The 13,445-nt window shown below is 38.3% G+C and overlaps 1 protein-coding gene across 15 annotated transcripts in view; it reads left to right on the plus strand.

Annotated features, from left to right (window-relative positions):
* Nucleotides 1-301: 301 nt before the first annotated feature.
* slc4a5b (solute carrier family 4 member 5b) overlaps nt 302-13,445 on the plus strand; it is an 81,492-nt gene continuing 68,348 nt past the window's right edge. For 12 of the 15 annotated variants that reach the window (XR_015775107.1, XR_015775108.1, XM_088070811.1 and 9 more), the window contains exons 1-5: nt 302-433; nt 5,426-5,490; nt 6,365-6,586; nt 12,553-12,682; nt 12,937-13,097. Coding sequence is in view for 13 of the 15 variants with exons in the window: in XM_088070811.1 (XP_087926937.1) it covers nt 5,427-5,490; nt 6,365-6,586; nt 12,553-12,682; nt 12,937-13,097 (577 nt within the window). In the remaining 2 variants the exon portion in view is untranslated. Of the gene's footprint in view, nt 434-3,191; nt 3,361-5,390; nt 5,491-6,364; nt 6,587-7,770; nt 8,333-12,552; nt 12,683-12,936; nt 13,098-13,445 lie in introns of those variants that run through there. The other 3 variants (XM_088070813.1, XM_088070814.1, XM_088070820.1) reach the window with 3 other exon arrangements.

Genomic DNA, 13,445 nt, shown 5'->3' on the forward strand with positions numbered 1-13,445 from the left:
AATGTGTCATTCTGATGTGGTCCACTCCTGATAGTGAGTACTTTTATTTTTGGTACCTTTTTAAAATGACATTTTATGTTGTTGTTTTTTTGCTAAAGTATGCTGTAACACTCAAGAACATAAATATAGACAAAGATACTTAATAAAGATAGTGCTTTAACAAAAATACTCAAAATATAGCTGTTTCTGGATAAACTGGACGGTTTTGTGATGTGCAAAATATACAACAAGCTTTTGCAATTATAGTGTTAAAAATGGACACTGTCTGATGTTAAACTTTAAACTTTGCAGGTTTTCATGGTCGAAGTCTAAAGAGGAAAACTGTGAGGACTCAGAGCGATGAAGGAGGCGTTTCGACCTCCACGACTGCTGCTGTTTGGACGAGCCGGCGGGTCACGTCACGGATCCAGCAGATTCTCCACCTGGATATCAGGTAAGATCAAACAAAACACTCAACTGACCTGAATTCAAATACCACTCATGAAAATACAGCTCCACAACTTATGATACAATTAACAAAGACCAGGGAAAAAATACAGAGAGACAATTTGATTTTATTTTTCTTGGTTTGATATTTGAATTAAACCTCTGAAACCTGGAACGACATCAGTTTCATTGTGTGTTCATGAGCCTTTCACGTGCATTTAAACCTCTGAGAATGTGGCTAAAAAGGAGCAACTTGGCCAACATGTCCCACAAATGGCAAGAAATTTTGGGTAAAAATGGCCCAAAAAAAATGGCCTAAAAATGTGTTTAGAAAGAGAGAAAGTGAAAGACATTATTAGAAAAGTTAAAAAAAATTGTAGAATTGTTCAGGATTTTGACATTATTATAATTATTATAACTTAATATATATATATATATATATATATATATATATATATATATATATATATATACACAGCAGATGATAATAATAAACTTTATTTCTATAAGAATTTTAAAATCAGAGGTCACAAATAAAGAAACTGAATACTCAGGAGGATGTAAATACAATAAAAAAAGCCAAAAAATAAACAAACCCAAAAGGCAATAAAACAACAACAACAACAACAACAAAAAGATGTTCTCAATGTAGTGTTAATCATAAATCATTTATTAATACGTTATTTAAAACTTTGTCTACTTTACTTTGTCTACGAATTATTGGACTTTTTTTACACACACTTGTATAATCTTAGCATTATGATTTATATAAGATATGCACCTTTTTCCTCTAATTTGTTTGCTGTCTTATTTTTTTAAAATTTATTTCATTAAAGTTTAGCTCTTTGGTGTTTGTTTTGTTTTACCTCGTGTTCTCTATTCTGCTGTAGCTCGTGAATTTCCCCTCAGGAACCAATTAACTCTTATCTCATATAAAAACGTAAACAGATAACATCTCATTCATGTATCAGCCGCAGCGTCGCACTCAGGTCCCGCTGAACGCTGCCGCGCTCTTTAGATCGTTTCACACAAAGTGATTCATGCCTCTAATTTACGCTGCAGTCTGCGGCTGTAAGAGGATTAGCAGCAGCATCTGAGCAGAGGGTCGCTGCGTGGGCAGCACCTCCTCTAATCATCCGCAGATCCTCAGCAAACTCAGGAAACCAGCTCCTCAGCCATCGCGCGCTCACACGGTTCAACACGAGCTTGTGTCCGTCACGCTGCCGTGTTGGCGCGGCTCCACCGTGTGGTTAGTGTGTGAACGCAGCCTCATCAAACGTGATAATAATTGGTCATAATTTATTTGATAGACAATGAATTATAAGTCTGGTAATAAAGGATAATAAAAGGATAAGGCTTGACTTTTTTAAAAAAAAAAAGTATTTTATTTCATTTTTGTTTTTGAAGTTATTATTTTGAATTTTTTATTATTTTGAATTTTTTTGTTCAGCAACAATCATAGTCACAATTTTTCCTTTTATTAAAAAAAACTATTTATATTTTATCATTTGCATCTACAGAGCCAATAGATCATTTCACAATAATGGAATAAAATTTAAGAATAATAAGAATAATTATAATTATTAATATTATTATCATTAATACTTATTATAAAGAATAATAATAATTATTATTATTATGATAATAATAACATTACACACATTACAGGTACAAATCAGACAAAATAAGCCTTATCTTATTCCTCTGTGCCATAGAGCTCCATTGTTGCTGAAAAAATAAATAAATAGAAAAACATATAACAAATATAAACATTTGACAACAAGATGAGTATTTTTTTTAGAATATTCTGACATGTATTAGACAAAAAAACAATTAATTCAGAAAATGATTGTTGACACAATTATTCAAAAAAAAACCCCAAAAAACAAATTGCTGCAGGACTGTTATATACAGGGTTTCCACGGTTATGGAAACCCTGGAAAGTCATGGAGTTTCACATTTACATTTTCCAGACCTGTAAAAGTCAGGGAGTTAAAAAATGTCCAGAAACTATATTTATGATTATTAGAATCATACACTCAAAGCATATATATTTTTAAATTTTTACAATGCTTTTTTAAAAGGTTATTTCCTTGTTTGTTTTGGGTTTTTTGCTGTCATTAATAAGAGTCATTTTCTTGTAACTTTTTACTAATTTATTTAAGTTTTTGTTGATTTCTTTCTAGGTTGCACATTTCCTTTCTTCCATGTTTTTGACAGAAATCAAGCCAGTTTGCTTGATTTCTAAAGGGTTAAATAACTGCTAACTGAAGCCATGTTAACCCTCTGAAATGCAGTGGTGTGGAAGTATAAAGCTGCATAAAATACTGTGTAGAAATACTAAAGTACAGTTTCAAGTGTCGCAAAATAGTTCTTTCTTACAGTTCTGAAGTAAAAGTACAGCGTTGTACTGCTAGAGTCAATGTGAAAGGATGCTGCAGAGCATGAATTGATCAAACTATACACACACACACACACACACACACACACACACACACACACACACACACACACACACACACACACACACACACACAACCCCCCAACACACACACACACACACACACACACACACACACACACACACACACACACACACACACACACACACACACACACACACACACACACACGCACACACACACACACACACACACACACACACACACACACACCCAACCCCCCAACACACACACACAAAGTGACACTCGAGTGGCATCCGGTACCCAATATTCAGATTGTCTGTGCAGTCATTGAGGGCAGTTTGTTGGCGTTTCGTTGCCGAATTTTGCTTCATAGATCACAAACAGAGCAGCAGTGAAATCTGTGTTAGTCTGTTATTTGTACTTTGTTTGGGTACTTTACTTAGATATTATAAAAATACTTGAATTACTTATTTTTGGGGGTTTTCCTCAGCTTCGTCTTTCACATCAGGTAAGCTGTAAACTTTTACAACACTGTTTATTTTGATGTAAAATTTGACTTTGCGTCTGCTTGTTCGTTTTAATCTGGTTTATTGATGTTGTGTATGAGAGTATATTTTCCCTCACATTTAGTGTTTTGCTCATTTTAACAACTGAATCAGATTAAATATGAAAATCATTAGATGTTGGAGGACAGTTTACTTGCTCATAATCATGAAATAGGAAGATAGATTGTTTTTTTTTGCTCTTCAGTTTCATTATAATTTTGTTAAGTGACGAGCTCCACATAGATGCACTGTAAATGATCGGTTTGTGCAAGTAATTTAATTTAATTGTATTTATTTCGGCTTAAAAGAGATCAAATCTTTTGGTTGTCTGAGGTTGTTTTACTGACTCTCAGCATCCAAATATCTTTTAATTCAGTGAAACTGTGTGATCACTGGTACTGGTGACACATTTAAATTAACTCAGATTTTTAAGACTATTTTTCTAAATTTTTCTAAATTTTTTTCTGAATGTATTTTTTTTTTTCAAAATTAGCTAAAACTTTTTCCAAATGTAGTTTTAACTTTTTAGAACTTTTTTTTCCCTAAATATAGTTTTTATATACAATACTTTTTTTATTGTAATGTATCTTGTGTTGTATTTTTTTTTACATAGTTTATTTATCTATTTTATTTTATCTTAAACTAGATTTCTCCCTTCTCTCCCTTCCTCCGGTGAAAAGTCATAGGTAGCTTTCAAAGCTTCCTCGAGACTGTAAATGCGTGTTGTGATATTTGCGTGATGAGATGTTGACTTTAAGCAGCTGGTCATCACCATCCGTGAAACATGTTTGCGAGTGTGCATCTGTCGACGTTTTATTGACAAGAGGATATTGGCCTCTTTCCAAGGCGAACTTTCGAGCCAGGAGCCGCGCAGAGAGCGATTGCTCGTGTCGTTTCATTCACGGGGCATCGCTGTGCTCAACACGAGCAAACGACGCAGGGTCAGTGCACCTGTGTGTGAGGTGATCTTCAGTAATTTAACACACAGAAGTGTGTGTGTGTGTGTGTGTGTTTACAGACAGGACGGCTCTGACTGTCTGTCCTCTCAGATCCAGCTTCCATAAACTCCATAAAGTCCAGTTTTGCAGCTCCTTCAGGGTTATCTCCGGCCTTATTATTAACCCTTTGAAACCTGCAAACTAGCTCGCTTTCTTTCAAAAACAACAAACAACTTTTTTACTCATAAAGTTTTTGGCACAAAATAAATGAGCGCTCTGTAAAGGTTCACCTGACAGACCTTTTTTTTCTGAAATCACTAGTTTTGAGTATGATCATATCGTGTGTGTGTGTGTGTGTGTGTGTGTGTGTGTGTGTGTGTGTGTGTGTGGCCACGAGTGTGTGAGCATGACTGCTCTCATGTGACTGTCCTTCACAGTCAGTGATCAGGCTTCAGGGACCAGGAAGCGATCAGAAATGACACGTATTGATCAGCCTAGAAAACTCCCCCAAATCGAGCAGAGAGAGGGAACGTCACGAGCGCTCATGAACACTCGCCGACCAAAAAACGCTTTCACAGGAATGTTTCTGCATGTTTTTAAAGTAGAGAAATGTGCATTTTAAATTTTTTAATGTTTTTTTTTGTGTGAATACATGATTATTTTTTATTATTTTTAAATTTGAATATGAGACTATTTAAGCGGATGACTGGAAGTGAAAATTCCAGCAGCGTTTTGGTGGAAAAGCTGGGAATTCCTGGCTTTTTTCCTTTGGTTTCCCGCTTTAGTGCGGTGCTGCTGGGGTTTTCCATCGAGTTTTCCTCCCGTCACACATCGATCTGTCGAGGTTTGCCGCGGCACATGTGTTTCCATGTGGCGCGGCGGCTCACATGCTACAGGAAGAGTCACTGTAAGGTCACGAGGATTCCCCGACCTTTACAAACAGAAACGCCGGAAACATTACAGCGCGCTGTTTTTTATTTATTTCAGTTTTTTAATGATGGAGAATCAGAAAAGTTGTGATCATATATATATATATATTTTTGTCTTTCCACCAGCGTATTCTCTCAGCTCTGCTCTCCTCGTGTTTCAGGATGGATCATCATGACTGGCAGCGAGGGAGGAGTCGAGGTCACAGACGCTACGACGACGATGACGGTGAGAAAACTCTGATGCCATTTAAACCGTGTGTTGTGCGGTGACGGGGTCAGCCGTCTTCCTTTACGGAAAATTGGAATATGCAAAACATGAAGGACCATAAATCTGCATTAACCCTTTACGTAATTTCATATGCACAAAATGCACTTTTGAATCAAGCTTTAAAAAAAATCCCACATTAATATTAATTTCTGCTTTTGTTTTTCAATTCTTTCACCTACATCAGTCCTAATTCTAATTTTTCTTTTTTTACATTAATTAATTTTCAGAATTTTAACCCTTTAAATGCCAGGTTTTTGTCATGTTGCCACTTTTTTTGTTTGTACAGTGTCAAATAATCGCATTCATATCGCTCTGCACACAAAATGCACTTTTCAAAATCAGGCTATAAAAATATTAAACGTTAATATTATTTTCTGCTTTTATTGAGTTTATTTTTTACCAACATCAGTCCCAATCATAGATAACAAATATTCATTAATTTTCAGAATTGTAACCGCTGTTTTTAAATTAAAAAAAAGAATTATTTTCAATATACTACATGCTAAGTAATTTTTTTTATTATCACAGCCTGGGATATGTTAATGATTCACAGCAAATACTCACACTCACAACACACAAAATGTGCTTTCCAAAATCAGGCTATGAAACTATTATACATGGATATGATTTTCTTCTTTCACTGTCATACTTCCTTTCACACAATCTGTAATTATGATAATTATAAATCTATTTTTTTTGCCTAGCTTTTTTAAAAAAAATAGATTTTTCAAAATCCACAAAATCTGGCAATTTGCAGGACATTTGTTGCCAGGTTGCCTTTTTTTCTGTGTTTACAAAAAGAAATCAAACAAATGTCCCGTCTCTCTCTCAGAGGCCCAGCCCGTCTACATCGGTGTTCCAGTTTCCCACAGACGGAAACGGCGCAGACATCACTCCTACGCCAGCGACGCTGACCGAGACTCGCGGCACTCGCACTACGATCGCCACACGCACCGTGAGCACTCGCACCGGGGATATTACCACGACAGAGAGGAGGAGCACTACGACGACGACGAGGGCGGTGCAGAGCGCCACGAGCTCTCCGACCCCTCAGGTGAGAAAACACACGTCTGCGTTTAAGACGTTTTCCCCATAATGATCAAGTTATTCAAGAAACTACAATGACCCAAAATCAGTGTCTCCCCTCTGGAAGTCAGATGTTTTTAGGGCGATGTGGCCTAAAAATAAAATTTCAGATTTTTTCACACCAAACTCAAATTCTGAATTTAATAGATTTTTTTTTATCCTCTTAAAAACAAACTACAAATGACAAAGAAAGTACTTTTTACTTTGATTTTAGCGGTTTAAATGAACAAAGGCGAACTGAAAAATGGAGGGCTTCAAGTCAGTTTTGCATATTGTACAGCTGGATCTTTATTTTGAACGTGACAAATAAAATAAGACAACAAAAATGAAAAAAAAACCCTCAGAACGCCCATCGGACATTTTCAATACACAGACTAAAGTATTTCATGTCTGAAAAGGAGCAGGGGGAAGTAAATACTTATTAAATATATATACACACTCTTTTGCGTATGTACTTTCACCCACATATACATATATGCACACATAAACTCATATATGCAAACTTCCATATATCAAGGAAAATAAATTAGAAAATAAAAATAAATAAAATAGAATAAGTAGAGTAATTTATATGTAAAAAAATGTATGTAAAAAAATGTTATATGACAATTAAAAAAAAAATTATATATTTATATATATAAATATAAAAATCTAGATTTTCATATTAATTGATAAAAATGTGTAAATAAACTTTGCTCACTGCGGCACGAAGAACCAAATCAAATTTCACTTAAATTGAAAAAGTGAAACCCATCAGACCGACGTTTTGCTTTTAAAACACGGCTGAATGAAGCGCACACACACACACACACACACACACACACACACACACACACACACACACACACACACAGGTGAGGGTTAATGATCAGGTCTGAGCTGTGCTGTCAGGTGGAGAAACCAAACGGTCGTCTGCGTTGACGGCGTGTGATGAGGTTGAAGCTGCGAGTGCACGTATGTGTTGAATATTTTGCAGCGTGGTCGCTGCTCCTGAGGGGCCATGAGGTCTGGAGCCTGTAAGCTGATTATAGTCGAGGAACTCGGAGCGGTGTGTGTGCGTGTGTGCACGGACGCGTGTTATTTGGGGTGAGTGTTTTTGTGCGTGGTTGGTATGCTTTGTATTTTTCGCCGATGCCAGTCAGGATTCAAGTGCTGCACACACAAAACCACAAGAGCCGGGGTGGACAGTGAGAGGAATGTTTGGGGTCGTCAGTGTGAGAAAGTGAAAGTGGCGTCGGCGAGGACGCTCTCGCTTTGCCTGCATGTGTTTGCTCGGACTTGTGGGAGTACTCGAGGGCCCCGCGGTGCGTGTCAGCCCTCTTAAAGCCTCTGGCTCGTTGCTGCTTTGGAGATTTCAGTGGATTTCTGCCACAGCTTAGAGAAGACCTTTTTCTCACTGGTTGAAAGGTTTGACCACGTAGATCGACCACGCTCCGAACTGAGATAACTGAACCGTCTTTGGAGTTAAAGGAAGTTAAAGCGGAGTAAAAAAAGGACGTACGTGTGAAGGAATGAGTCGCTCCTTTCTACTGGAGAGCTAAGGACTCTCAACAAGAGGACGCCTCTGCTTTTTTTCTCAGCCTGAAACGAACCCGAGGATCTCTCTCCGCTTACGTTGGGTCTCTGTCAGTGGACACAGTGAGCATGCAGGAGTCCGGGGTGTCTTTGCCCGCCATTACGGCGTCCCGCTGGACCCTACCTGGCTCCCAAATAGGTAAAGATGGAATAAGAGGAGCAGGAGAGAAGCCTGGAGAGCAGAGACACGGTGGTCGTTAAAGTGGAGAAAAATCATGTTTTATTTCTCTGTTTAAAAAAAGAAGAAGAAGAAGACTCTTCTTCTTCTCTGTCATCTGAACATTAAAAATGACAGGAGGAAAGTTGCAGCAGTCCCGTACACATTTCTGAAATTTTAGGACGTTTTTAGGATTTTAGGACATTTTCTAAGATTTAAGGACATATCTAAGATTTTAGGACATTTCTCCAATTTTAGGACATTTCTAAGATTTAAGGACATATCTAAGATTTTAGGACATTTCTAAGATTTAAGGACATTTCTAAGATTTAAGGACATATCTAAGATTTAAGGACATATCTACAATTTTAGGACAATTCTAGGACTTCAGGCCATTTCCAGGATTTCAGTGCATTTCGCAGACTCTAGGACATTTTCAGGATTTTAGGACATTTCTGAGATTTAAGGACATTTCTGAGATTTAAGGACATTTCTGAGATTTAAGGACATTTCTAAGGTTTTAGGACATTTCCGGAATTTAAGGACATTTCTCTGATTATTTGACGTCTTGTAGTTTTTATGATGTTTCTAGGATTTTAGTACATTTCTCTGATTTTAGGACATTTCTGTGATTTTAGGAAGTTACTAGTATTACTAGGATGTTTATAGGATTTTAAGACATTTCTCTGATTTTAGGATGTTTCTAGGATTTTAGGACGTTTCTAGGATGTTTAGGACATCAGGGTCTTAGCTAGGACCTCTGTCGGGGCTGTGGGGGATCCTCAGCTGGCACTTTTTTTATAAACAAGCTCTATTTGATGCTGTTTGATGCACTCTGGCTCGTTATGGAGACTAAAAGTACAAAAACAAATCACGGAGAGAATCACTTTATTTTTGTTGTGTGTTAGAAAATAGTTGTGGGGCCACTCAGCACCCTATCAGGGGCCAGATTTGGCCTGCGGGCCATAACTTGAGTATCACTGATCTACAGTATAGATCTTTCTATGCTGGAACATGCTGTAATTGATCTAGTCTATGCATTTATTTATCGCCCCAGAGACCGTTTTAAAAGAAGTCAGTGTCACTCTGAAGTCCCCCATGAGCTTAAAGTGTATCGATCCGCTGTTTAAAAAGCACATACGGTTAAAACTCAGTAATTTAAAGCAGCTTTAATTGATTTTTTAACCACTTTGGGACAGTAGAACAAGATGAAATCACATATTTGACAAATTATTACCCCGTAAAGTTACGTGTGAGTACGCAAACATCTGAACATCTACAGCAGGGATACTCAGTTTGTTTTGCTCGGAGGCAATTTTTAAAAAATGAGAGGAGGCCAGCTGCGGGGCCACGTCCACGTTTTTAGGATTTCAGGACATTACTTGGATTTTTGGACATTTCGAGGATTTTAGGACATGGAAGTGCATAGAATGTCAATAGAAGGCATTTCAGCCACGTCCGCTCCGCTCTCATACTTCGCCGGTGTCTCCGCCGATGTCTCACCGATGTCTCCGAATGTCTGCTCACTCTCATTCTCCGCCGATATTTCCGCCGATGTCTCCGAATGTCTGCTCACTCTCATTCTCCGCCGATATTTCCGCCGATGTCTCCGAATGTCTGCTCACTCTTATTCTCCGCCGATGTCTCTGCCGATGTCTCTGCCGATGTCTCCGCCGATGTCTCCGCCGATGTCTCACCGATGTCTCTGCCAGTGTCTCTGCCGGTGTCTCCGCCGATGTCTCTGAATGTCCACTTGCTCTCATTCTCCGCCGATGTCTCTGAATCTCCGCTCTCATTCTCCACTGGTGTCTCTGCCGGTGTCTTCGAATGTCCTTTTCACTCCAACCGCTGAACACCGGTGTAAGCGGCTGCCGTCTCCCCCCTCCCTCCTTCTGCTCCGTGTGTGTTTGGCGGGGACATGATGAGAGGACGTGATGAGAGGACACGCTGGACCCGGCTTGAATAGTAGTAGTAGTGAGTTTCCAGCTCGGTTATGCTGAAAGAATAAACTGATATCTGATGTTTGAGTCCTTCCAACAACATGTTTTGATTTTAGGACATTTCAAGGATTTTAGGACATTTAAAGTCTGTGCATTCATTAATGCCACCCCAGAGACCCTTTTAAAAGACCGCAGTGTCACTCTGAAGTCCCCCATGAGGTTAAAGTTTATTGATCCGCTGTTTAAAAAGCACTTACGGTTAAAAAGTTAGTCCTTTAAAGCAGCTTTTATTGTTTACATGTTCTCATCTCGTAAAGTTAGATGTAAATATACGAAGTACAAATATAAAGAGACCTGTGAATGTGACCTAAACGGATGTGACCCGACGTATCGTGATGGAAAGTGTCGGGCGTGTTGTGGAACATTGTATTCTTTTATAATTATATAATTACACTCAGTTAACAAACGTTACATAATTGTTCTCTACGTGTGGAAGAGTTGATGAGGTCGTGAACGTCACACGAGGCTGGTGACTCTCAACGGTTAAAACCGGAGCCATTCGCATGTGTGACTTCATGTGTTTTTATTGGATTTTGACTTTTTTTTTTAGCTTTTGGATCAAAAAGAGAAACAAACGGAGCAACAGGAATCGTGTAAACCGGTGACGCACACACATTCTCGTGCTGACAGACAAACACACCCACAAAGAGCGGCGTGATGCAAGCGAACGGCGCCTCCAGGCTCGGATGTTAATGGGGATTGATCCGCTCGCGGTAAAATTAGAAAAAGGTGCCAGCTGAGCAGATAGTCATTAGAGGAGCTCGTTGAAGAGTGATGGGGATTATTTGGATTCTCATGTCTGGCTCACACATTCTGTCTAATTTGTAAGATCGTGGGTTTTAATGACTTTTGTCACGTGAAAGCAGCGACTCTCACTCGTCAGACTTTTGTTGTTTTGTTTTTTTCTGACCACGTTTACATGCACAGAATATTCTGTTGTTTCGCTCCTCTTCCAGAAACAACACTGGGCCTCATTAATTTGAGCTTAAATTGGTGCACAATGTTTTAGTAGAAATTTGGAATTCATCAGTTTTTTCTGACCTGAATTTTTTTGCACTCTGCGAGCAAATTTCAGAATCAGAAATACTTTACTGATACTCGAGGAGGATGTTTTGATTCATTATTTCTGATTCTGGAATTTGTTGGCAGAGTACGAAAAAATTCAGGTTAGAAAATACTGATGAAGAAATAGTTGTTGATGTTGATGCAGCAGCTGTTGAAAGAAAAAAATAGTTGTCACTTAATTTTATAATTAATCGACTAATTCTTTCAGCTGCACTTGTATATTTTCGTTTTATGATGTTTGTGTGCAAAAATCTGAATTTGTAAAGTAGTTTTCTAATAGTAGTAGTGGAGTAAAAAGTACAATATTTCCTTCTGAAGTGTAGTGGAGTAGAGGTGGAAAGTGGCATGATGCTCCTTAGATTTGCACACAAATACAGTATTTGAGTAAATGTACTTAGTTACATTCAGCTCTGGTCAGCAGAGGGATGCACACTAACTGAAATTACAGTAATTAGGATCAATGCACAAAGTATAGCAGTATTTCTTTAGCCCTAAAATGTAATAATCCAGTCACTATAATGGTTAAAATATTATCTAAATGTAATTAAATGATATGCATGCATTTTTTAAAATGTTCCTTATGTATACAACGTATTTTCATCCCACTGAGCAACAATTTGTGGACTGCTATAAGATGTTTTTCTCTTATCGCAAAATGTTGTGTTACTGAAGAGAAACGCAAAAATAAGAAAACATTGGTAAATCCCCAAAAACAATGGTTACCAACAATATAAGAACAAATAATGTATACGATCAAAAATAAGAGAACATTTTTTTTTTGTATTTTCTTACATTGTCGACTGTCATGGTGATATCAGTGGTCTGCACAGTCGTGGCTGTAGTTTCAGTTTGGTAGTGTTCGAAATTCGCCATCTGAGTTTGGTATTTTAACATTGTAACATTTACTAATTAGCACTAAAAACTAAATAAATATAAAGGCTGATGGTGCCGTCATTATTTTTGCATATATTTGGTCATAAAACAAAGTTTTGAACAAAAATAAAATTGTAACCAGATGCTGCAGGTCGATGAAAAGTCACCAAAGTTATTATGATTTAACCGGAGGGGACGTGACGGTTTATACACGTCTCAGATGTGAATTTAATGGAAAAAACCGACTCTATCTCCGTTTTGCAGTTTCGCCTGCAGCAGAGCGTCTGCGCCACATCCTGGGGGAGGATGACAGCACCCCGACACCCACAATATTCACCGAGATGGACACGCTGCAGCACGAGGGCGGCGAATTAGAGTGGAAAGAGTCTGCGAGGTACACACACACACACACACACACACGCGCAGCGTCACAGCTTTCATTAGTTTAGGATTTGGGGTCACTTTTGATGGGATTTAAAGCTGGAGAGTCGAGACATCAGAGGTGCAGAACTTAAACACTACATGTGATTAAAGTTGAAATAACATAACAGCGAGAATCAATCACCCTGTCTCTCTTTTAACAGTCAAATAACTCCACTTTATTGACTGAATTCCTGAGCCAAAGCACTTTTCCCTCCGTCTCTGCAGGTGGGTGAAGTTTGAGGAGAAGGTGGAGGAGGGAGGAGAGAGGTGGAGCAAGCCTCACGTGTCCACGCTGACCCTCCACAGCCTGTTTGAGCTGCGCACCTGTCTGCAGACAGGAAGCATCCTGCTCGACCTGGAGGGCTACTCACTGCCGCAGATCGTGGGTGAGTCTCAGTTTCTCCCTGAACCAAAACAAATCAATACTGCTGGAAGAAAAACAACCACACTGTTTTGTTCCAAAACAATTTATCGACCTTTTAGACTCAATTCCTCCCAGGCAGCAGACAGTTTCCATCACTTTTTAAACTATTTATACTGAAAATCATCTTTCAGACATCGTATGGTCATGAAAAACCTAGAAAAGTCATTGAATTTGCAAATAGCAATGTACATAATGGCTGGGAAAAGTTTTGACAAACTAAAAATACCCTGAATGTTTTGGAAAATTCATGGAAATCTGTTTCACAAACCTGTATAATAACACATGATTTGTTTAAGGACCATTGGGAATT

The sequence above is a fragment of the Plectropomus leopardus genome, chromosome 20, assembly GCF_026936395.1.
Source record: "Plectropomus leopardus strain MGB_pleo_1.0 chromosome 20, ASM2693639v1, whole genome shotgun sequence".
Classification (NCBI taxonomy): Eukaryota; Metazoa; Chordata; class Actinopteri; order Perciformes; family Serranidae; genus Plectropomus; species Plectropomus leopardus.